The 26753-nt window shown below is 39.2% G+C and overlaps 1 protein-coding gene across 1 annotated transcript; it reads right to left on the bottom strand.

Moving 5' to 3' along the window:
• Positions 1 to 14457: 14457 nt before the first annotated feature.
• LOC108708320 (protein LIAT1) lies at positions 14458 to 24334 on the bottom strand. Its single transcript, XM_018246911.2, has 2 exons — positions 24031 to 24334; positions 14458 to 15545 (listed from the first exon to the last, which is right to left on the bottom strand). Exons 1-2 carry the CDS (start codon positions 24215 to 24217, stop codon positions 15067 to 15069), a joined length of 666 nt encoding a protein of 221 aa, XP_018102400.1. The 5' UTR covers positions 24218 to 24334; the 3' UTR covers positions 14458 to 15066.
• Positions 24335 to 26753: the final 2419 nt, after the last annotated feature.

The raw sequence follows: 26753 nt of genomic DNA, 5'->3' as shown, positions 1-26753 counted from the left end.
ACCAATCAGTCAGCGCAGTACAGAATCGGAATCCAGAAGGGTAGTCAAAAATCAGGCAAAGGTCGGTTCAGGCACAGGGATGGTCAGGACAGGCAAGGGTCTAGGAACAGTAAATCAGACAAGAATTTGCTCTGAGGAACTATCTAGAAAAGACCTATGTTGGGTAAAGAGGAAAAGGTTGAGGTGCCTTAAATATCTGAATTTTGTGCCAGCGCCAGACGCAGAGAGCTGAAGAAAAGAATATGCACTTCCAAACCCAGGAAGGATGTGTGTGCCACTAGGAAGTGGGAGGACATCCCCACCACCCCGACTAGACTACCAGGTATTATTACAGTCCCTATTTCTGTTTTTGAAATGTTGTGAGGTATGTGAACTTGATATGTGACCATAAGCATACAATTATGAATTGCTTATTGAAGTATAACTCTTGTAAAAGTATCTATCACTCTTTAGCCCAGTGTGAGAACATCACGGGTTTTGAACTAGCCGAAATAAATCCTGTATCTGTATTTCACAATGACATTGTTAACAAGGATATGTTTTTTTTTTTTTAAATATGTCTTTATTGAAATTTTTTAACAAATAAAATAAACAAATACAAAGGAATTTGGAATCACGAAAAGAAAATAATGACGGATAAATCCATCGTTAATAAGTTACAAACGTACACATGTAATGGCCAGAGCATTAGTCTCCTCTTAGCTATCATTGTGAAACATACTAAGGTAGTATAATACACAACAGTAATTTCTTCATATATAACATTGGAAGAGAAAAGAAAAACAATCAAGAATACCTCGTTCTCAATATCTGATTTATGTGGTGGCTCCTGGGGGGCGTTCTTGACGGATGTTCCTGGGAGCGTATGAGATTTTGAATATACCGGTCTGTGTCTTGGACATTAGTATTATTAAGTAATAGTTCCGTATCATACCACGTAGTTTATCTAAATGCATATATCGTTAGATGTCTAGTATGGGGTGGGAGCGTTTGAATGTAACCCATCCAAGTCGAGAAAAATTTGTCAGTAAATTGTTCTTTGTTTGTAGTGGATTCCACCCAATCCATGTGAAATATATGGTGTAGCTTTTGTTTGACCAGAGATAGGGGGGGTGCAGATGGGGAGAGACAATGGTGCAATATGGTTTTCCGAGTGGCAGCCATTAACCTTTCTGCCAGCTGCCTTTCAGAGTGGGAAAGCTGCAGGTGAGGAGGAGGTATCCCAAAAATAGCCCAAGTTAGCGTAAAAACGTTAGCTCGTTGAGTCAGAGACTTCCAGTATATTTGAACTTCCCCCCATAATTGTTGAATGATAGGGCATAGCCAAAGACAGTGCACAAGGTCAGCCTGGGGTTGATGACATCTCAGACAATTATCCGAATTTAGAGCACACATATGATGCCTCCTAAGAGGAGTGAGATAAGAGCCATGTAAAACCTGTAAAGCCATTTCTTGATATTTGCTAACAGAAATAGTCTGCATTGTTTTCGCATGATACTGAAGAATTTGGGAGGCATCCAGTTGTGGGATCGTAGAAGTCCATCTGAGTAAAGATCTGTCCTGTGCTTCAGTCGACAGAGCGGTCCTAATAAAGCGATAAATCTGGGAAATAGTTCTGACTGTGTTATATCTGGGCCATAGCAGATTTATTGGATTATCTTTATCTGTCGTGGAAAGATGCCGCAACATGTTCGTGGCATAGTGGACAATTTGGTTCAGTAACAGATAGTCATTCGCCAGGAATGGGAATTTCTGGAGAAGCTTGTCTTTGGGTAATACAGTAAAAGTGTCATTGACAATATCTTTGACAATTTTCAGGTTGCGGTTATGCCAGTCCACTAGAGTGTTATTGTTTTTCCCCATCGGAAATGTTGGATTATCGAGCCAGGACAGATAAATGGAATAACAGGGTGTCAATTTAAACCTGCGCCTCACTAAATTCCATGTTCTATAAGTGTCTATAAATAAGGGGTGTTCACGCATATCTTGTGGAATATCCCTTAATGGAGTATGCAAAAGAAAATTAAGGGAGAGACCTCCTGTCAGGAGCTGGTCAAGCTCCGTTGAGGCATATGTGTTTCTATTATACATCCAGTCCCCAGCAAAACGTAGTAATGCTGCCCCATTATATTCCCGAATATTTGGAAAGTTAACCCCACCCAAGGCTTTAGTCTGTTGCAATTTAAATAGACTTATCCTCGGAAGTTTCCGTTTCCAGATAAAAGTCCGCAACATTCTAAGTAACCTTTTGTAGTCAGATGGTTTTATGCTGTAAGGTAGCATTTGTAGTTGATAGAGTAATTTAGGAAATAAAATCATTTTGATTAGGTGAATTCTTCCCAAAAAGGTTAGGTTTAGTGAGTCCCATTTATTTAGATCCTGTTGAATGTTGTCAATAGTATGTCTAATATTGAGTGAGTAAAGCTCTGTATGTTTTTTCGCCAGTTTAATACCCAGATATGTTATGTAGGAATGTGCCCTCCTAAAAGGGAAATCAGTATTCCCAAGTGTTGGAATCCCCGGGCCACCAAGTTCTAATGCTTCAGACTTATTGAGATTGATCCGAAAGCCTGCAAAAGTACTGAATGTCCGTATGGTATCTAGGATCGTAGCCAATTCTGTGTGAGGGCGATGAATAAACAGCAAAATATCATCTGCAAAAGCTGTTATTTTATGTCTAATATGTCCAAGTGGTATGCCTGCAAATGTTTCATTTAAAAGAAGATGTTTTATAAGGGGGTCTAACGCAATGTTGAATAGTAGAGGCGAAAGAGGGCAACCCTGTCTAGTCCCTTGTTGAATGTCGAATGATTCTGAATTGTAGCCATTAACTGTTATAAAAGTCTGAGGAGCATCATATAAGGTTTTAAATAGGTTAAGCATATGAATTCCAAAATGTTGGAATTTTAAAAGCCTACGAATGTGTGCATGGGATATCCTATCAAAGGCCTTATCAGCATCTAAGTTTAGCAGTAATCCCTGTTTTCTTTTTTCTAGGTTACACTGGTAGATTGTGGCGATAGCTTGTCTGATAGCCCGAACCGGATGCCTATCCTTAAGGAAGCCCATCTGATTGGAGGTAAGTAAACGGGGAAGAATGTTTTGTAACCTAGTAGCCATAATTTTCGTCATAATTTTGAGGTCTTGATTTAACAACGATATTGGTCGATATGAGGATGGATCAGTAGAGTCCTTGCCTTCCTCATGTAGCAAAATAATTCTGGCATCAGCCGCATTGTCCCATAGCGGGGTACCTTGTAGTACACCATTGTATAGAGACGTAAGTAAGGGGGTCGTTTCTGGCAACTTTATAATTATAAAATTCCGCCCCCAATCCATCTGGACCTGGGGATTTGCCGTTTTTAAGTTTTGTGACCGTCATTGAAACTTCTGCTTCAGTTATAGGTGCATCTAAGATTTCCCTATCCTGGACCGTAAGTTTGTTCAGATGGGCTTCCTGAAGAAATTTGAGACCAGGCTCAGGAGAATCAGGAGCTCGTTGATAAAGTGTTTTGAAGTGTGCCGTCATCAATGTGGCAATGTCAGACGTATCACGTGCCCAGCCAGTTGGTGTTTTAAGTTTCTGAATGAAAGTAGACCCTCGTTGGCTCTTGACTATATTAGCTAATAATTTACCTGATCTGTTTCCCCAGCGATAGAATCTGTTTGCCGTATGACTTAATTTATGTTGCATTTGCTCTGTCAATAAAGTGTTAAAAAGAGCCTTCGTTTCTGCGTATTTTTTTTTTGCAGTAGGTGAATTAGTAAGTTTGAAGGATTTATAAGCATGGGTGAGCTCATTTTGTAGTAATTTGTACCTTTCATCAAACGATTTCTTCCTTTTAATTAGGTAGGCTATGATGTGACCCCGTAGAACTGGCTTGGCAGCTGCCCATAGCAAATTTTTTTCCTCCCAGTGTACCAAATTATCATCGATATAATTAGCCCAGTGTTGTTTAAGGTAGGTTCTAAAATCGTCGTTATGATATAAATATGCTGGAAATCTCCAATTAGAAGAAAAAGGCTGAGGATTAAATAATTTCAATGTCATTCTCACAGGTGCATGATCTGAGATGTCTATATTACCTATACTTGCGTCTTCTATTGACGCGAGGAGGTGGATAGAGAGAAAAAAGTAATCGATTCTCGAGTGAGAGTTATGGACTGCAGAATAAAAGGTGTAATCTCTAGTATCAGGGTATAAATATCTGTAGACATCCTTTAATAAAAGATGGTTACAGAAAGTGTGGAGTGGTGTGATACGTCTCAAGGTGTGAATGAGAGAAGTACCTGATTTATCCATATACGGGTCATTCACTGTGTTCATGTCTCCACCAAGAATTACATTCGAAGCCCCCCAGGAGACAAGGATATGTTTTACAAGACATTTATGATGAGAGAGTCTAAGATTTCCTAAACTTCATTATTATCCACCTATGCTCATACAATTAGCATCAATCCTGCTCTTGTTAAAGGAGAACTAAAGTCTAACTAAAGAAATAGATAGAAATGTTGAACATTATGTTTTGGGATTCTGTACCAGCCCAAGGCAACCACAGTCGTTTAGCAGTAAAGATCAGTGTCTCCAAAGATGCCCCAGTAGCTCCTCATTTTATTTTCTACTGATTTACTGCACATGCTCTGTGCTGCTGTCACTTACTGAGCTTAGGGACCCACTCACAATATACAGTACACATAGAATAGAAATGTCACTGTATAAGCCTGGTTAATAATTAATACAGATAATTACTACATGCCAGCACATAAACCAGTGTAACTAGCATCAGAATATAATAATCAGCCCTGTAGCATCAGCTTATATTACAGGCCAACTTCATTTTCTGCTTGATAATTTGTGACAAACCCTAAGCTTAGCTTCTCAACAGCTGCTCAGAGCCCACTGAGCATGTGAGTGTCACAGACACTTTCCAAGATGGTGACCCCCTGTGACAAGTTTGAAGTCCTGGATCATTGCTGCTATTGAAAAGCTGAAACTTTAGGCTGGTGCAATACGTTCAGTATATAAAATACAGCATTTTTAGCCATATTAATTTTAAAGGTTTACTTCTCCTTTAAGCTAATATGTGGTACAGTATAACCAGGATTTAAGAAGTATATATGAATTATATAGACTCTCTTTATGCACTGAATTTGGAAGCAAGAGAAAAAAAATAGTTTTCCAGATTGGTTGCAATTAACTGATTTATTTAGGCTGGACAGTATTTTTTAAAGGTTTGCTTTACCTCTCCCAAACTGGCTTTACAACTTTTCAGACCTGCTTTTATTTTCCCTAGAATTTACGTTCCTAAAATTTTACAGCTTCTATGTAGAGTTTAATGATGTCTAAAGGCAAAGTAATTCAACATGTGAGCACGAGGGGCCAGACTATGAGCCCAAGCCTCATTAGATCATTTTTCCACAATAGACTTGTAAGACATCTTGGTAGAAGCCACCTCATGATTACCCAAGGTCTATCTCCTGTTTTTGTTTTAACTATTAGAGCTTTAACAATGTTAACCAAAGTACTGTAACATGCAGCCATTCCCTGAATGTGCCAGATGTACTGAGAAATAATGATATGACGTTCAAACCAATGAAAATAAATATGGAGAGAAAATCCAGCAGGTAATCTCTATATACAGAGACGACTTTATCCGTGCATAATTTCCATGGCACGGATTACACTGTGAGGTGTGAAAAGTTGTATTTTTTTTAGTCACATATAGAAGGAACATTTTCCAGAAAAAAGTATTACCGCCCTGTTTTAAAAAGCCATAAAAATGACTGAGATATTTAACAGTTTATGTTTTTCTTCACCATAATGTGCCGTGAAAATGGCTACAGTAACAATGCCGCCATATATGGGAGGGCAGGTGTACATTCATTAGTGTTTCATTGGAGTCTCCCATAGAGCCCATTTAAGTAAATATTCTAATGTAAAAAAATATTTTTCTATTCTCTGTTGTAATTAAATAGTACCTTTCACTTGATTCTAATAAAGCTCCATATTGGTGGCAAAACACTCCTGTTTGGTTTATCTCCTGTTTAAATGATTATTAGCTGATTTAAAGGAAAACTATACCCCCCAAACAATGTAGGTCTCTATAAAAAGATATGGCATAAAACAGCTCATATGTAAAACCCCGCTTCATGTAAATAAACCATTTTCATAATAATATACTTTTTTTTAGTAGTATGTGCCATTGGGAAATCACAACTAGAAAAGTAATAAAAAAATAAGGGGCGTCCCTGGGATCGTATGATTCACGGTGCACACAAACAAACATACCAAACAAACCATACATGTTAGGTCACATGAGCCAATTAACAGACAAAGTTCTGTCTTTGCTTCCACACGTCTTCCTGTTACAGTTAAGATGGCCATAGATGTAAAGATTTTTAAAAGATCTTTTTGTTATCGTGAGACCACGATTATCTCGAAACGATTGTTTAAATGGATTTGTCCAACAACCAAAAAGACCATTTCAGACGATATTGCCAGCAAAACTGAAGGGTAGCTGCCTGCTTGGCCCTGCAAACATGCAAAAAAATTTTTTTAACCTGGCCAATCAATTTTCTGACAGCTGTCGGACGAAAAATTGTAAAATGCATGATTGTTCGATTCAAACTAACTTCACAATAATTTTACGGATTTGTCGGCTTGCACTGAAATCGATCGTTTACCAACGAAAGATCTTTGCATCTATGGGGACCTTTAGAGTTGTAGTATTTCTGGTCAGGTGATCTCTGAGGCAGCACACAGACCATCACAAAATGGTGGCTCAAGGCAAGAGATGTAAAAGGGCAAGATTTACTTAAATATATATACCAGTTTGGTAAGATTTTTTAATATGCCACTTAATTTTATATAAACTACTATTACTATATATAACATTTGATAATCTGTTGCTCAAGTGTTCATTTTGGGGGTATACTTTTCCTTTAAGGTATGGTGATCCAAATTATGGAAAACCCTGGTTCCAAGCATTCTGGATAAAAGGTTATACAGCTGTACATGACTATGAAAACAAAAATTATATGCATAGATATTTCTTAATAAATGAAATAATAGGCAGGTTATAGTTTCCTTATGGTGGAAATTTAAAGGTAAAACACAATTTCTAGCTACTGGTATAACTTATTGTGTGCAAAGGGGGAGGGATTGTAATGTTTGCCTCAACTGAAGTCAATTAATAATTCCCTGCTGACGACAGCAATAATACGACATCTAGTGGTGAAATTATAGTTCTTTTTACTGCTGCTTTTAGTGTTTAGAACTTGGCTAAGACTAGAACCCACTGCCCCACTGCAAGGGTCGGCTGCTGCTGCTGTGCCAACCCCCCATCTGTGGTGCTTTATTAAATCCCATAAAAATATCCTTATCTGATCCAACACAGGAAGAGAAATAGTGTATTTGTCCGGCTGTGACGTCACAGCGACAGCGTTATGCGTACCAACGCGTTTCTCCGCAGGCCGAGATCTGTATGGTGTGGCCCTGGCCTAAATGCTTTATCTGGGGACTTGCATAGCTGCATCGGGTTTAAATATTGTGTGTAAATCAGGCACAGCTTGGCAGTTTGGGTCCCTCTAATTACAGTTTTCTGGATGCAGACTCAAGGACAAGCCTAGGAATACCTCTACCTTGGCCCCAGAGCTGGATATCTAAACGTAGCCAAATGTTTCATGCCATAATCTTTTCATGTGCCACAGTGGCTGAAAAATCCCAGGCAAATAGGATAAATAAAAATAAAGATTTACAATCATAATAAAGGTGCAATAATGAGAGAAAAGGATGCTAAAATAGAGTTACCAGGTCACTTGAAAATTCAGGGACATGTCTAGAAAATCCAGTTAGAAGGGCTGCACTGATGAAATTTAAACCAGCAAGATTTCACCAAAATTCATTGGAGTCAATGGGAATGCGAAATTACATTGCGGTTAAGGTGTTTTTTTTTGTTTGTTTTTTTTTAGCTCTGCAATACTATATTTTGCTCTAGCTTGTTAGTGAAGCTCCTTTCTAGCTGTTCTTCATAGAACAGAAAAGGCTCACATGTTGTTAGTCTTTATTGGACAGCTCCTTATACAGACTGGGGGATGGCCCCAATCCCATTAATAATGATGTCTCCATTTTTTTCTGGCACAACAGAGCACAAGTTTTTTTCTGGCAAAACTGTCTGAATGGCAAAATTCTAGTGCAGATTTGCACTGGCAAAACCACAAATTATACTGTAGCCTTCACAATCTAGTAAATAGCTAGACTCTTGTTATAGCTAAAAACCAAGTTCAGACATCTTTCTCCTCTCATTCATTTTATTAAACTCTTCATAAATTACAGCAATTATTTTTTCTGTCACCATAACTTAACTTATGACTGCATTTTTAGAATCAGTAAGTGTTGTCCTTGTAAACCGAAGTGACATCATCGGAAGTAGGCGTGGTTAGAAAAAAGGAGTTAAACAGGAAGTGCTGTCATTGTATATCGGAAGTAGACGTGAACAGAAAAAAGGAGTAAAAATTGCTATTGAGAAGACCTGCGGCCCGACCCGCGACCCGCAGAACCGCCAACCCGCACTTCTACCCCTACCTGCAGGATACCGTAGGTTTTTGCGGGTAACCCGATGGTACCTGTGGGTACCCGACCCACTGCCTGGGGGTACCCGACCCGCTGTAGGACTCTACCCTACACTTCCTGATCTCCCTAGTTGCTGGGCAGATGTCCATGTAGCTAGTTGTAATTTGCATAGTTGTATTAATGACCATGAGGTGTTATGACCACTTCCTATTACACTTTGGTAGTGATTGTGAAGGGGTATATCTCCCTCTTTGGCTTCTGGTTGCTGACCCACCAAGGCACCCAGAAAAGCCATTCTGAGGGACCAGTACCTTTATAAAGTAAAGTTGGGGAGCAGGGACCCCGTGAATGAGGCCAGCTAGAGACAGGATACTACTACTACCTGTAATAATACTCTCTAGGAGAGTAAGATAGGTAGGTTAAGTAAGAAGAGCAGTCTGGCTCTAACTAGGAGTGATAGCAAGGAGGTAGCTTTCCCCTCAGGCAAGACAGGCCTGTAGTATAGGGACACAGTCTAATAGGGAATTAGGGCTAGTGAGTTCCCTGATCCAACATGTGAGGATCCAGGTCACGGTGCTGAGATCATGAGGATGTATCTATCCAAGCGTTACACTATCTCCTCTGGGAGTTCCACTGTGCTGTCTCTAAGGGACAAGTAGTCATTGTTGTGATTATCTGCTGGGGCCTCTGAGGATTGTAAGTACAAAACCTGTGGATCATTTTTCTTGGACAAATAAACTGTTCTATTTTTGTTGCAAGAACCTCCTGCCTCTCTTGTATTTTGTCTTTCATGCACAGAAGCATATGGGAGTTTTAGTTGCACTACACCATACCTTTATTTCTTCTATTTGGTGAAGGACCATCCTGGTGTGTTGGAGTCCAATGTAACAAATGTTCTATGCCTATACAGGCCCAGATTCCTGTCTTTGTTGCCCTGAGGGCACTTTGTGCTGCAGGCTCCCACTAACATCATGCCGCAGGGTCCTAGCACCTGTCAACTTTGTGCGCAACCCCCTGCCCCCTGGGAATGCGGCTGGGCAGCATGCCGTCCCCTACAGTCTTGCTGCCCTAGCCTTGCCACAAATTCGGGCCTGTGCCTATAGATGGACATTAACCCTTAAATAACCCAAAAACCATTACACGCCCTTAAAGGGGTTGTTCACCTTTAAATTACTTGATGTAGAGAGTGATATTCTGAAACATTTTGCAATTGGCTTTAATTTTTTATTATTTGTAATTTTTGGGCTATTTAGCTTTTTATTCAGCAGCTCTCCAGTTTGCAGTTTCTGAATTACCCTAGCAGCCATGCACTGAATTAAATAAGAGACTGGAATATGAATAGGAGAGGTCCTGAATATTAAGATGAGTAATAAAAAGTACCAATAGCAATACATGTATAGCCATACGGAGCTTTTGGTTTTTAGGTGGGGTCAGCGACCCCTGTTTAAAAGTTGGAAAGATTGAAAAGAAGGCAAATAAATAATGAAGACCATTTGAAAAGTTGTGTAGAATTGGCCATTCTATAACATACTATAACATACTATAGCATTTTTCCTTCGATCGTTCGATCGAAGGAATTGCGGTAAATCCTTCGACTTCGATATTTGAAGTCGAAGGATTTAACTTCAATGGTCGAATATCAAGGGTTAATTAACCCTCGAAATTCGACCCATAGTAAATGTGCCCCTGTATCTTGCATCAATAAACTATTCCCTCTTGTGCACAAGTTATAGAATAATAAAACAAAAGTGTGTTGAAGTATATAATAATTAGTAAAGTACTTCTGACCAGTGGCGTAACTAGGTATTGCTGGGCCCCGCGGAAAATTATTTTTCAGGCTACTAAAATGTCATAGAGGTTGAAGTGTTTTACAAATATTTATTAAAATTGTGTATCCTGGGGCTCCCATACCTCCTGGGCCTCCCTGCAGCCACAGGGTCTGCTTCCTCTGTAGTTACAACCCTGCTACTGACGGCCCTGTACAAAAAGGAGCATATTTACCAAACAGAATACCGTGCATAATAAAAAGCAGAGGTATCACTGATTTTCCACTATAGATTGTTGTCCACTTGTTCACCTGCATTGTCCATTGATACTGATGCAGCATGGGATGTTTTACATTGGCCAGGTGTGTTTGTTCATCATGTTGTGCAAACTTCTCATATGAGATCTGCTATTATTATCTGTGTTGACTAAATTAACGACCATGACAACCCTCACTTTTATCTATATGACATTGTAAAGAAAGAGAATACACCAGATAAAAACCTTTGCAAACACTGACCCTGGCTTCTTCCTTTCTTGTACTTTTGCCATTGTCTCATCTGTGGTTCCCTGTCTCATGTAGTGGATTATCTGAGTTTCTCCATGTTTACAGATCATGTGCTGCAGAATGCTCAGGACCTGGAGCTTTCCAGATAATTGGTCTTTCCATAATTTGGATCTTTGTGCCTTAAGCCTGCTAGAAAATCATGTAAACATTAAATAAACCCAATAGGCTTGCTATTGCTTCCAATAAGGATTAATTATATCTTAGTTTGGATAAAGTACAAGGTACTGTTTTATTATTAAAGAGCAAGAGGAAATTATTTTAAAAAACTTGGATCATTTGGATAACATGGAGTCTATGGGAGATGGCCTTCCTGTAATTTGGAGCTTTCTGGATAATGGGTTTCCTAATAACAGATCCCATACCTGTACTAAAATTAATAGAGATGTTCTTTTTGATCATTTTGGAGTAACATAATCACAGTCCAATAAATTTGACTTGATAGATGTATTTATTGAAACAGGAATAAGCACAGCTGTTTCTGTATGTTATATATAAACCAGTTACACATAAAGATTCTTCTCAAACATGAATGTACTTGCACAAAGATGGCTACACACACATGGATTTTTTGCCATGCTTCTCAGCCTAGCATGCAACTCTAGAATCAGGATACAGTAATAGATCGGGAAGCCTGCATCATGCGTCCAGGCATATCATATGCCTGGTACAGAAGGTCTTGTTAATCACCCAGCATTAAACATTTTTTATAAAGGATATCTAGAAGCTGGCAGATTTTCATTAAGGAGATGCTTTACTGACTCTTGTAGCTGTCCTGCTGTGCCTGTTTCTGGTCCAGTTGGAATAGGCTCAGGTATTTTTGCATAAAGTGCATTGTACCCCAGTTATAACATAAGATAATTGTTCAATTTGATCGCTGGTAATTTATTAAAACTTTGGTTGCCTGTATGTGTGCTGTTCTCATAAAACCTTTTGTAATACGTCATGGATGTTATTGAGCACTTGCTCCTGGGTAGCTGGGTTGGGTGCAAGTGCACTCGTACTGGCAATGACTTACTTGAGCTTGAATACTTGAGCATGTCCAAATAAACACCTAAATGCTGTGTATTTATCATGACATGCATTAAAGTGGACCTGTCACCCAAAGACACACAAAGCTGTATAATAAAAGTTCTTTTCAAATTAAAAATGAAATCCAATTTCTATTTTTTGTTAAAGCATTCATAGCCGTTGTAAGCTCATTTAAACATCTCAGCTGTCAATCAAATATTGTCTGCCCCTCCTCTATGCCCGTGGCATAGAGGCGGGGCAGACTATTACTTTCACTTTCCATTCAGCACTTCCTAAATGTCACTGCTCTCCACACATTCCCCCGTTCTCTTTACCATTTAATTGCGTAGCCAGTACATGGCGATGGACATCAGGTCCCCCATTCTGGTGCACAAACAAGATTCTGAGATGATGCAAGGCTTGCCTTAATAACAGTGTCCACAAAATGGCTCCTGCCTGCTTGTTATAATTATGAATTCCCAGACTGAAGCAAACAAGATTCAAATAATCTATATGGTGTAATTAAAGTTCATTTTGCTTGACTGATGTGATAAAATAGGATTATGATAAATTTTTTTGGGTGACAGGTCCCCTTTAAGGGAGGTACATAACATTGGCACTGAATTTATACTATATAATGTGTTCTGGGTGGCTATACATTAAAGTTGCACTGCATTTATTCTGCCAAGCACTTTATGGTAGTTTAAATGAAATTGGTGCCTTATTTATCCTACCATGTGTTCTGGGGTGTTGTATAAATGAAACTGGCAATAAATTGATTTGAATAATGTGTTCTGGGGTTGTTATAACATAAACTGCTAAGTATTTAAGGGTATTATATGTGGAATTGGTGCTGTATTTATCCTGCCTTATGTTCTGGGGTGCATTATAAATCAAATTGTCACTGTTCTGGAGTATTATACATGGAATTCGCCCTCGGATATTCTGAAGAAAAATAGCCTTCTGAAATACAAAAATCACCCACTGCTTATGAAGCTGGCTACCCTTAGGGTACATGGCCACACGTGCTACAGTTTTATGTTTTCCAGTCAACTGTCATGTTTATATCCTATATGTCTGTACCTGCAGGAGAGGAAACATATTTCCAGAGCAGAAAAAAATCATTTAATACCAGTACACTGGAAGCATATTAAAAGATTAGCAGGGCAACGTACAAATTGAACAAATGGGTACTGTTGAAATAAAAATTGTGGAGGATTCTTAATGTTTCTTTTTCACAGATACATTTTATCTTTTTTTTTTGGTTTATAACTGTGCTTCCTCAACCCAACATGTTTTCCCAACTGCAAACAACTCAACCCTGCTGTTTATCAGGAGTGAAGTGCACAATGGTGAATGATGCTGGATTCTGACAAGTAGGGCATCAGTCAAGTGACTCACAGCATGTGAGTGTGTTTGTTGAGGCCAGGAACAAAAAACATAGGTTGAGGAATTCACAAACAAGTCAGTAATGTAAAAACAACTGTTTTGCTTTATTATACATCTACTACAGTTAAATAGATTTTAATCTATAGTGACAGTTCTATCAGTTTTCTGCAATTCTGCATGGGATTTTGAAGCACAACCAATGTAGATGCTGATCAGTTCCAACTACAGTCTGCTTTCATTCTTGTCGGTGCTCAGTATACTATAGGGTTCAGCACGCAAATAAAGAGCACATCTTTATAGAGGGGAAAACACAATTACCAAAGCTCCACCTCATATGTATGCAAACCAATAAGATTCCTGTCACATTTTGCGTTAAAGTTGTTTTTGCTTTTATAGCCATGCTTAATTTGTTTCATCTTTTCTACCTGTCAACCATAGGAAATTGTACAAATTGTTTTGTAGCTGCATAATTGTAGATAAGTCCTGTTCTATGATTGGCTGTTGGATTGTCTTGTGTCTACGTCTGCAGTAGCCTCTAATTTGCTTCTGTGACTGTAGTAGCCTTTAATTTGCTTTACCCTTGTAGGCACAGGACTATCAGTCTTTCCACCAGAGCACTGACTTAAACGGATCCTGTCATCAGAAAACATGTTTTTTTCAAAACGCATCAGTTAATAGTGCTATTCCAGCAGAATTCTGCACTGAAACCCATTTCTCAAAAGAGCAAACAGATTTTTTTTATATTCAATTTTGAAATCTGACATGGGGCTAGACATTTTGTCAATTTCCCAGCTGCCCCTGGTCATGTGACTTGTGCCTGCACTTTAGGAGAGAAATGCTTTCTGGCAGGCTGCTGTTTTTCCTTCTCAATGTAACTGAATGTGTCTCAGTGGGACATGGGTTTTTACTATTGAGTGTTGTTCTTAGATCTACCAGGCAGCTGTTATCTTGTGTTAGGGAGCTGCTATCTGGTTACCTTCCCATTGTTCTTTTGTTTGGCTGCTGGCGTGGAAAGGGAGGGGTGATATCACTCCAACTTGCAGTACAGCAGTAAAGAGTGATTGAAGTTTATCAGAGCACAAGTCACATGACTTGGGGCAGCTGGGAAATTGACAAAATGTCTAGCCCCATGTCAGATTTCAAAATTGAATATAAAAAAATCTGTTTGCTCTTTTGAGAAATGGATTTCAGTGCAGAATTCTGCTGGAGCAGCACTATTAACTGATTCATTTTGAAAATAATGTATTTTCCCATGACAGTATCCCTTTAAGACTAATATTCAGGCTAGCTATAACAGTAATATACATTAAAACATAAAGTAAAATACATGTTTATATCTTTGTTTCAGGCAATTAAAAGTGTAGTCTTCATAAGCATCCATTTATCTATCTAAATGGCCAACTTATTGAAATGGCACATAACGCACTGGGTCCCACTGGGACCTCTAACCTCATGCCCACCCACAGCAGCCCTGTACCTATTTTTAGGAGCCTGGACAATTATAGTTTCTTCCTTGCATATATTTGGCACGACTGACAAATAAAATGTACAACAGTAATAATATAAAACAATGCCTTGTTTGGAAGAGGAGCTATTTGCAAAGTTTTAAGAAATGCATCCAGGCAATTGAAACCATTTAGTGTATGCCAACAGAAAACCTACTGATATTGCCCTTAAGTTACAGCCAAACAAAGGTCAGAGCCGTACCGTGGTGTTGTCTTCCCATTCTGTTGAGACACCACAGTAAAATGTTGTAAAGGACCTTTTACAAATGATTCTTAAACATGTTTACAAGGGCTGGAAACTGAGACACTTGCTTGGGTTGTCCATTCTGCCCAATTATACTAGAGTTTGAGTAGCCTCCCTTTGCTGGTGAATCACTGTTGGGGAGAACAGTACTGGGCTCTAGCTTCAGGTCTTCATGAAGACCATCTTGTGAATTAAATTTGTTACATGTGGACTGCTGAGCAGCTAATAAATATCGTTTTCTTCTATTGATCTTATACTGACGAATTCTTTCCTCTTCGGCAACTGGGTCATCAAGAGCTCCCTCCCACCTTAGGCTTTCGTTTAGTCCACCTCCTTGTGTTATGCTAGAAGATCTGCCACTGGGAGAAGACTTCTTCTCAGCCCCACACTCAGCTTCATCCTTTTCCAACTTGTGCTTGGTCATGGAAACTTCCTGCGGGCTGAGAGGAAGAGGAGTAAGCTTCTGGTGCTGCTTGCTTTTGGTATTGTGCTTATCTATAATATAAAAGTTAAACAAGTTACAATTAAACATATGAAGAACATGTTTGCAGCTTCTTAGCCGTGCCTTTAAAGGACATGTAAAGCCAAATTTTTTCCTACCATGTATATAAGTTGGGCATATCTTCCCCACCCAAGCCACATACTGTAATTGTACTGCATATACCCCCTCCATTTGCCAGCACCATCACATTTTCCTAAAACAAATAGCAGGTTTCATGCGGCGGCCATTTTCCCTCTGACACATCATCAGTAACATTGACATCTGCAAACAGGACATGTATGCTGTAAAGTTCATGCAATGCAGAATGCAGGATTACACAGGCACAACATACTTTGATAAAAAGTTCTGCTGGGTTTGAGCACTGTAATAGTTAAGCTGAGCTCAGGAGAGGTGGTTAAGAGAAAAAAATAGGATCAGACAGCTATGGAAACCAGCAATGCTATCTCTTTATTGGCTGTTAGACTGGGGTATTGTGAGTGCACATATCCACATATCACTTTACTTTGCCTTCATTATTGTCTTTCCATTATCACATTTTTTTAAAAATGGGCGTTGGTTTGGGCAGTCTCTCTCTCTTAAAATATTCTGCAGTCAGCTTTTGCTGTGTCTACAGATCGGGCTCAGTGTATTTGAGAAAGGAAAACAATTTATTCTTTACCCTAGAAGACATTCCCGATTGACTAACAAATGAAGCTTTGTGGGAGGGAAGCTTCATATATAGTTATGTTGTTCCTGGTGTTGTGATCCACCTCTCAGTCATTCCAGTAACAGAGTATGTGAAAGACTAAACACAGGGCAGTAGTTAAACACGGCAGGAACCCTTTATTGGGTACCACACAGCATGCTTCATGCTCCACAGCCCATAGGTTTTCCCTGCTTAATTATCACCCTGTGTTTAGTCTTTCACAGCTGCTGTAATTTCCCATAGTCTGCAATAATATCAGAACCACTAAAGGTCACACTAACTGCACTCTTTCTATTGTTATGTACAAAGAATGCCTTTATGAAGCAAAGCAATGCGGCCTCTTCATATGCAGTCATGCAAATATACAAAGAGAGTATGTTTTATGCGAACAGTGAGTTATTTTAACTTTCCCATCAGAGTTATGTAATCAAAAAAATCCTAATTTAGCTACAGGTCTAGTCACCTATAACAACCAATCAGCAGAAATAATTTACAAGTTTACTGGTTTAATAGTGAACATCTTATTGGTTGCTAAGGGTTACTGTACATGGGCAAACGTTATGCCTTTTGATTGTATATGTGGGGAACATATGAAAACATTATTTGTAAGTAAGGCATATATCTTCCATTTTATCACTAGCAAACAAAAGCAAATGGAGTATATCTGTGTGGTTAATTTGTTTAAGTTGATAGTAGAGGGTGCCAACATGTTTGCATTATAAAGGAATGTTACCATTCTCCATTTTAGCCTAAAGAACAAAAAAGATAATGTACAAAAATGTAGCTGCACCATAACAAAAGCTTTGCACAAAAATATGCCTAAGCATAATAATTTGGGGGTTCTATGCAGATTAATAGATAACATGTAAGATGAGATATTTATTTTTGAATTAGCTATCCCACATCTGAGAACTTCTTACAAGGTGGAATAACTAAAGCCATCCATATGGGAACTTTGCAAATGTATGAAGTGTGCCACCTACTGACAGAACGTTATCATTTCCAATATAAAAATACAAAGCTCTTGAGTTTTTATTTCTAGCAAGGTGTAGGACTTCACAGGGGCACAAGGAAATATTTTGCACAAAAATATATTATATTAGCTATCTGTGGAAACTGGTTATCCAGAACACTCTGAATTACGGGAAGGTTGTCTCCCACAGACTCCAATTTATCCAAATGTTTAAAAATTATTTTCTTTTTCTCTGCAGAGATATGGGATCCGTTGAGGGTCAGACTGGCCTGCTGGGGCCCCGGGGAAATCTCTAGTCTCTGGACCATCTTGGTGAGCCCCTAGGCCCTCTCTCTAAATTTATTTGCCAGTGCACAGTAAAATAAATAATTTTGTACCATGTGGGCCATAGGAACATTATAACAAAACATGGGTTGTGGGCCCCACCAAAATCAGAAGAGCACTGGTGAGAGTTCACCGCTCGCATCACTCTGCATCTGCCCATAGGATCAAGCAGGCAGGAGGCAGCAGACTGTCCCCACATGTACACTTCTATAGGCATGACTCTCTCAGTGTAAGGCTGCAGGCAGGGATGGGTTATGCAGTGAGATCAAGGGGAGGCTGGTGGACTGATGTACTGTGTGAAAGTGCAGATCTTATCTTTGGCACAACTCTCAGGTGGCACATCAAACCTAACTTTATTAGCTGAATCACCTGCTGCAGCACTACATAAGGTGCTACAGGTACTGACTTTTTCATTTCACTTTATTTTCATTTCCAATTTTAAGTGCCACTCTATGAAAACCCAACAGTTTTAACCCAGTATGATGGAAAAAAAAAACCCGGAAAAATAATGAAACCTGTTCAACACAAAAAACTATCAACAAAGGAGGAAATATATTCATTATGAATCAGGACCATTTCAAGGGCAGTAAATTACTGTAATACTGTGCACACAATAAAAATTTGCTAGGGTAATTTTGTGTGCAATTATTTTCTTTCAAGAAACATACAATGAGCAGTGTCTGAATGAGGTGACCTCTGTTTTCAGCGCCATATCTGACAAAGGAGCCGCCTGAGGCAATGCCGCCCCCCCTCGCTGACTTACCTGTGGGGAGGGGAGGCAGGAACACTATTGTGGAGAGCACAATTGCGCTCTCTCGCAATAGTACAGCCGAATTTCCGGTTTAAAAAACGGAAATTCGGCTCTTAAAGGTGCAGGATCGGCTTTTTGCCGCCCCTGGAATCCTCTCTGGCGCTGCCGCCTGAGGCTAGAGGCTCAGCTCACCTCATTGGCGGAGCACCCCTGTAAATTATTTGCAATAATAATAATATTTTGCCCAGGAAAATGCCGCAGAGCCAGGCCATTATTTGCATGCCTTTTTGAGCAAAACAATACAACTGGAAGGTTTCTGCAAGACTGACTTGGTGGTTGTAATTGAGTGAAAAGTAAGACTAAAGCAGGACTGATAAAATAATTTGTTTGCCAAGAAATTAAAGGGTGGTTTAATGCCTAATACTAAGCATCTTTTCAATTCAATCTTTTAAATTATTTGCCTTCTTCTTCTGACCCTTTCCAGCTTTCAAATGAGGGTCACTGAAAAAAAAAACAAATGCTCTGTAAGGCTACAAATGTATTATAATTGCTACTTTTTATTACTCATCTTTCTATTCAGGCCTCTCATATTCATATCTCTTATTCAATCAACCAGAGTTTGAAATATCAAACTGGAGAGCTGCTGAATAAAAAGCTAAATAATTGAAAAACCACAAATAATAAAAAATGAAAACCAGTTGAAAATTGTCTCTGAATATCATTCTACATCAAACTAAAAGTTAATTTATAGGTAAACAACTCTGCATGGCTCTGTAAAAGAATAAAGGCTGCAGCACTCGGCCATTCCAGTTTAAAAAAAAAAAAAGTTCATTTTGATATTTATTTGTGGGTGCTATTTTGAAACGGGGGGGGTGTGGGCCCTTGAGATGAGGTTTTCCTTGTGGGCCCCAGTGTGACGTGGGACCGATCATCTGGAAACCCGCTATCCAGAAAGCTCTGAACTATGAAAAGGCTGTCTCCAATAGACACAATTTTGTCCAAATAATCTACATTTTTTAAAATTATTTTCACTGCAATATTAAAACAGTACCTTGTACTTGATCCAAACTAACATAGAATTAATCCTTATTGGAAGCAAAACCAGCTTATTGTGTTTATTTATTGTTTACATGATTTTCTGGTAGACTTAAGGTATGAAGATCTGTTATCTGGAAAACCCCATGTCCCAAGTATTCTGGATAACAGGTCCTATACCTGTATTGCTTGACTTTTTATATGATTATTTTACAATGCATATGGCACATGAAAATACATGAAAAAATAAAGAATATAAAATACACTGGATTTACAAATTATTGAACTGAAGGATCCAGAAGAATTTCCAGCAGTTCCATATTACTTGCCAGTGTAGTTAATATGTAACAAATAAACACATTTATAAAAAGGACAACACGTGAATGTGCTTTTAATATAACTTCATTCTGTTAATTTAAAGTGAGAATTCGATTCGCATGTGATTACAGTAGAACACCGATTTTACATTTACCAAGGGACCCCATCAAAACAGAGGAAATTCCAAAGAAACATTAAATCCGAGAAAGAAAAAAAAACACAGCTTTCCTGAATGAAACTGTGATTAAACAATGTCAATTCTAAGAAAATGTAAAATACCGGAATGTAAAACTGGGGTTCCACTGTTTATTATGCGACACTTTAAAATGCCCTATCCAATACAAACTACAGATGGTTGGTTTAGTATTGTAGTACATGTGCCCACATTTATCAGATGTGTTTCAGTCTGGAAACATAATGGATAATTCCAACATTGCTGGATAGCTTAATATTTACCACAAAGGGGTAGTTTGCCTTTAAATTAACTTTTAGTATGCTGTAGGGAGTGATATTCTGAAATAATTTGCAGTTGGGTTCAATTTTTTATTATTTGCGGTTTCTGAGTAATTTAACTTTTTGTCCAGCAGCTCTCCAGTTTTCAATTTCAGCAATCTGGTTGCTAGTGTACAAATTACCCTAGCAACCATGCATTGCTTTAAATAAGAGACTGGAATATGAATAGGAAGAGTAATAAAAAGTAGCAATAACAATAAACGTGTAGCATTACAGAGCATTTGTTTTTTAGATGGAGTCAGTGACCCCAATTTGAAAGTTGGAAGAATCAGAAGAAAAATATTTGCTTAGAAATGGCCATTCTATAACATACTAATAGCTAACGTAAAGATGAGCCACCCCTTCAACTTTTATCTACAGCCTTGTGAGTGTCAATGTGATATCCTAGACAAACTATATTATGTGCTGTTGTGCAGTGAAACGTAACATGGAAAAGGCAGGGCTGTGATGTAAAAGTTATGGCAAGGGTAATATATAAATAAGTGCAGTAAAGGCACTGCAGGAAGGAGTCACAATAGCAGTCTCATATAGTATAATATGGTCATACTCAGAGACACAACAGTGGATTCTGTCCTGAAATAAACCCCTCACACATCCTTTTTCTTGTCAAAATTTAAATGGGAGGGATGTTATTATTGCTTAGTTTAAGGATAACATATGACCTATCCTAAAAAACGCCTTGTACATTCCACCGCCAGAATAAAAAATGTAAAAGCAGACTGAGTTTTTATATTCATGAAATACAAATATGGCCTGCTGGTTGGCTGCTATGGCTTGCTAGACTTGATGCAGCATTTATTACCCTATTAATGTCAAGTAGCAGAAAGTAGCCTGAGCAACTGCACAATTCATTTCCAGTTTTTTTCAAATTAGAATCCAGTGCCACCTTGTGGTTGAAGGTTTCATCAGCTCTTGATATAATTTTACATCCCACTACTGTAAAACCTTACCAGTGTCGGACTGGGACACCAGGGGCCCACCAAAAAACCTTAGAGCAGGGGCCCACTCTCAGTACTAATATTCTTCCTCTCCTCACTCAACCTCTATAGTCTCTTTTCTTTACAAACTATAATACTCTAATCTATTATTCCCTCTATTTAGCCTCTTTGTTCTCAATGAAAAAGAGAATGGCCATGAAATAGGCCAAATTTTTAGAAGCATGAGGGCCCACTGACACCTGGGCCCACCGGGAGTTTTCCTGGTATCCTGGTGGGCCAGTCCGACACTGAACCTTACAGTGCCAATCCGTGCCAATTTAGAAACAGAATATGCATTTTACCTTTAATTACAGAACATTTGCAGTAGACGTTGATTTTTTTTTCTCTTATTTACAGCAAAATCTGTAGCCATACTGCTACTATAGATATAACCCTGAGGGTGCAGCATAGAATATAATTCGTTACATTTCACATGCTCCTAAAAGTGGCCATTAACTTTCACTTCACACGCCATAGATTTCTCTTTTAAATGCATCCTCTGCTTATTTCCATCCTGGCACAATGAACAATACAGACCAACTTGTTACTACTTGTCCTATGGCATCAGCAAGTGTAATATGTAAGGCAAGTCACACCATTGTACTGGGTCTACAGTTTGTCAACCAAGTAGGAGATTAAAGAGAACGTTATGTCAGGGGTGATCTGGGTTAAACTGTCCTGAAGCTTTCTACCAATCAACTGCTAGTGGAAGCTTTTTAGAGACGTTGTCTCTGTTCACTCGATGCCTGAGCAAAACAGGTTTTGCGTGTTGAAGTAGGGTGGTGTGCAAAGCTTATTTCAATTAGTCAGTGAATTTCAGCAGTTAGTATATGACCTCGGCCTGTCTGACTTTGATTTTGTGTTGATCCTTGGGTACTGCATTGCCTAGTTTATTGTTTACAACCCAACTCAAAAAAAACCTTAGAAAAGTGCACTAGTTCAATCCCAGTTCTCCCTTTGTGTATGATCCAACTAGCTTCCTGACTATGTCCCTATCTTGCCCCTTAGTACAGCATCTCCTCCTTATGTATGAACCAACATGTCTGACCATTGCTTTGTCGCCAGTGATCTCAGCCTCCCTGGCACTGTTGTGAATTATAGTTCTGAACCCAGATATACTCACAAGCAAGGAGTCAGTGCTGGTTAATATAATTCCTGGTACTGTTGTGGGAATATAGTTCTAATAAGCACCTTGAGTCTCTTAGAATCCAGCATTCTGTACTAGTATTACAGGCTCAGCTACTGGGATCCGACACTTAGTGACCCAAACCCTAATATGTGGCATAAATAATCAACTGGGCCTTAACTTTAAATGATTACAGTGTGTTGCACTGTGTTGCCAGCGGTATAGCCTTTACTATTCTCTGTACTTACTACCGCTTCTGACAATGCTGTAGAAACTAAATGCATTCAGATAAACACATCTTTTCTAGGCTAATAATATGGTGGCTCAAAAAAAGCAGAAAGAAAACGTGCCTTATTTTATTACTTGATGTATGTATGCCCTACTGTACTTCAACAAAGGGAAATTATACTTGGCTTAGAACACCGTCGGGGTGTATCAGCTGGGGGGGAGGAGGCAATTGCAAGAGTAATAATTAGCACAAGAGTGTGCCCTTTAGTGTTCATTTGCACAGAGCATAGGGGATGGTGCAAACGGTATCCTTTAATTTGAGCGCTGCTGATTGTGACCTTTTTTTGCACTTCATGCACTGCATGGGGCATCGTAAATGAGGCTTTTGGGATCTTTTGCTCCCTTTTAGGAATCACAGTGCAGACTTTGATTCAGTTTAGTAGAATTTTGTTCATAGGATTTGATGGATTGTTCCTATTCCAGCATGTAACCCAAGAAGGAAGCCATCAAATCCCAATTAATGTTTACATGTGAACAGTATAATAACATTTCATAGAATGGCAGACTGCATTCCAGTTCACCTAAAGTCAGGGGTGCTGCTGCTGGCGTGGGGCAAGTTGAGCAACTCACCAAAGGAGGCAATACAGAGGAGCCATATTTCTGGTTCTTCTAGTGCAGCCCCGCATGGGCCCACTCTCACACAGAAATGGGGGGCAGCACCACAGGAGACGCCTCAAGCTGGCATTATGTTCGAATCACCCCTGCCTAAAGAGAGTAATTGCAACTCTATGAATGCAATACAAGTGCAGTAGAAGTTGGGCACCCAGATCATAGTACAGTACTAATTCAGCTCAGCTAATGGAACATGTAGTATACAAATCTCCAAAAACAAGCTTCATATGCTGCAAGGTTAGAGTCCTGGTTTTCTAATCCACCAGGTGCATTCTGTAGCTATGCAAAACATATTCACAACATTCCACAAAATCAGGGAGTTGCCCAGGACTTTTTGCCCTTGGCATCACTACCTTATTATGTTCAATGAATACAAGTATGTTTCTTATCTCATTATAAACAGTAACACATTGGCCATTCACATTCTAATTCCTAAGCAAATACCAAAACACCTTGATACCATAAACTGTGATTTAAAAGGCCAGAGTGCCTTGTCAAGGTAATTACAATATTTAATAAAAATACATGTAAATTTGCTTAAAGGAAAGTAATTGTAAAAAATTACAATTGTAAATTTTAAAATTGTGAAATAACAACATCCTTTTGCCACATGCCCTTAAACAGCCCCCTAAAATTCTCCTTATCATTGGCAGGGGGGCGAATGAACTAAAAACAATAGAACACCCATTTTACATCCCCTGATAATAAGTTTTCCCTCATTTTACGTTGTTGTTTTGTGGTCCCATCTATATATTATGCATATTGCATTTTCCTGATTTTACACCATTTTTTTCTGGTCCCCTAAAAAGCAGAAAATGGGGGTTCTACTACATTAGTATATTTCAGAAGACAGGATATCCCTAGCAAGGAGCTCACCTGCCTCATCCGAAGTTGATGGTGTGCTAGATGCACGGCCTCTCTTTTTAATACTGTTGGTTCTCTCTTTCGTCTTGGTTTTCTTCTTGCCTTTACCACTGGATGTGACTAAAGCTTGGAAAGGCTGCTTGCCCTGTTTTGATTTTATCTTCTCTCGATCCTGCTGATCAGCTCCTGAAGCGTCCATAACACCTTAGTACGAGGCTTTATAAATGAAGGCTGATAATAAGTGCAGCACTACAGACTGGCTGCCTACTGCAGTTCCATGTACAACTATGTAAGGCATTGTGTCACTGCAGCCACACGTGGGTTTAAACTTCCTGGATGCGTCTCCATGGTGACTGCTCTGAATTCAAATGCTAATGAGTTGCATGGTGTGACAATGAATGAGTAAGCTATAGTAGTTTTTGGGCGTGGGAAGGGGGGGGGCAAGGGGGACCTGTTGCCAGCAGCTGCCTGGTTTTACTTCTAATTCTCCCTGCCAATTAACTAATCCAGTTAATATGCATGTGCTGTCCATAGCAATTTACATTGAAAACTGGTTAAAAACACTTTATCTATTAGAACAGAGCTCCTCTTATACAGTGCTGTGCTTGGACAGTTTGCAGAGTAATGAACTTTAAACCTCTGCACTCACTGTCCAGCCCATGCACCGTACTGTGCACAACCACACTGTGTCAAGGGTAAGGGAATGCGTTAAGATTTGGGGAGATTTAGTCACCCAGCGACAAATCACCTCTTCTTCGGGCAACTAATCTCCCCAAACTGCCTTCCCGCCGGCTAGAATTTAAACCGCCAGCGGGATGGCACTCGGAGCTCTTCATTTTCCAAAGTTGCCTCACGAGGAAACTTCGGACAGCTTCGGAAAACAAAGCACTCCGAGTGCCATCCCACCAGCGAATTTAGAGTCTAACTGGCGGGAAGGCAGTTCGGGGAGATTAGTCGCTTGGGGGAACACTGGCGAGCGAAACTTCCCAGTGCTCCGGTGCAGGCACGCATGCTCGCTCTCACCGGAGGGGGGTATGCGGGTGGGCACTAGGACCACGTGGCCGGGGGCCGGGACTACACGAAATCCGGCGCTAGCTGCAAAACAACCTCATTGAGGGGATAACCTGACTGTATTTTCTTATTTATAAAGCAATTACTAAGGGAAATGGAATGGAGTTGAAACATTTCAACAGGTATTACGGAGTATCACAGCAATAATATGTAATGTGCAACATCAACCAGGGGGCTGGGAAATAAGGCCCTAACAGAAAGCCAGAGGAGCAAACAACGCTGAATCATTTATACAATGGGAATGCAGGTGGCACTTGCATGTGTATAGCTGACAGCTACTTCTTGAAGAAAGGAAAGGCAAAATGCTAGAGAAATGAAAAGAGAGAACAGTTTTTTTTTATAATGAATTTAGGAACTTGTTGCATGGGAATATACAGTTAATCTTGTTACCCCTGGTCACACAAAGCTCCATCTTTCAGCTCTGTTGTTCAGATGGAAAGGGGGTAGCTAGTCTGGTTTGAAGATTTGTACAGGTATGGGATCCATTAACCGGAAGTCTGTTATAAACAAATTTCTGAATTATGGGAAGACTATCACCATAGACTTCATTATAATCAAGTAACTCGAACTTTTCAAAATTATTTCCTTTTTCTCTGATATAATAAAACAGTACCTTGTACTACATCCTAACAAAGATACAATTCATCCTTATTGGAGGCAATACAATCCTATTGAGTTTATTTTTTTTTTTTTTATTAAGTAGACTTAAGTTGTGGAGATCCAAACTACGGACAGAAAACCCCAGGTCCTGAACATTCTAGACCATCTTGGTCTACAGAACTCAAGCTTTTTTTATCCCCAGTCGCGATGCACCAAATCCACTTTATTAGGATTCTCTGAATACTGAACCGGGCCCTAATTTGCATATGTAAATTAGGTAAAAAAAAGGAGAGAGATAACTGCGCGCTGCATGTGCGGTTAACAAATTTAATTCCTTGTTTGTGTGGCGAAAAGTCGTGATTTTTTTTGGATTCAGATTCGGTTCGGACACACATTTGGATTTAGCTGAATCTGAATACTACTGAAAAAGGACAAATATCACTCAAATTAGATTTAATTATGAAACATATTTGCCCTTTAAATAAGACTTTGGGGAAAAAGGACATATATCATATAGGAGGGAAGCAGAAAAGAGATAAACACATTAAAATAAGTGTGGGACACATACAGTCTATGGTTGTTACAAACTTGCATTTTTAGAAGGTATGAGAGAGGTAAGTCAAGTTGCAGCTGGAAAGTGGGGCCTTTCTTCAATTCATCTGATTTATATGGGTTTAGAAAATGTTTTTTATCCTGTTTTCTCCTCAGAATGTAGATTTATCAAGATCATTACACAACCCTCTACTGTTTTCAGCAAAATGATAATGTTAATTATTCTGCTTTTAACTGCCATTTCAGCAATCTGGTTGCTAGGGTCCATATTACAGTAGCAACCATGGAATGATTTTAATAAAAGACTGGAATATGAATAGGAGAGGGTCTGAATAGAAATATGAGTCATAAAAAAGGAGTTATGTATCATGCAACAGGGAAGACATTTTTAAGAAATATGTTAAGTAAAAATAAACCTTTTGGGTCAGGGCACCCGTCAAGTTGTGAACCTCTTGCTTTTATGCAACTCCAAGTGTCCCCCTAATAAGTGGGAGTTGATCAGCTGCAGTTGG

Source organism: Xenopus laevis, chromosome 2L (genome assembly GCF_017654675.1).
Source record: "Xenopus laevis strain J_2021 chromosome 2L, Xenopus_laevis_v10.1, whole genome shotgun sequence".
Lineage (NCBI taxonomy): Eukaryota > Metazoa > Chordata > Amphibia > Anura > Pipidae > Xenopus > Xenopus laevis.
Note: the sequence above shows the minus strand (reverse complement) of the source record. Positions and strands in the feature narration are given on the sequence as shown.

Excerpts from the sequence above, each read along its gene's own strand:
- LOC108708320 (XM_018246911.2), bottom strand. The coding sequence starts at position 24,217 with ATGGACGCTTCAGGAGCTGATCAGCAGGATCGAGAGAAGATAAAATCA. Across the intron at positions 15,546-24,030 it reads ATCAACTTCGGATGAGGCAG|ATAAGCACAATACCAAAAGC; the intron begins GTGAGCTCCTTG and ends TTTATATTATAG.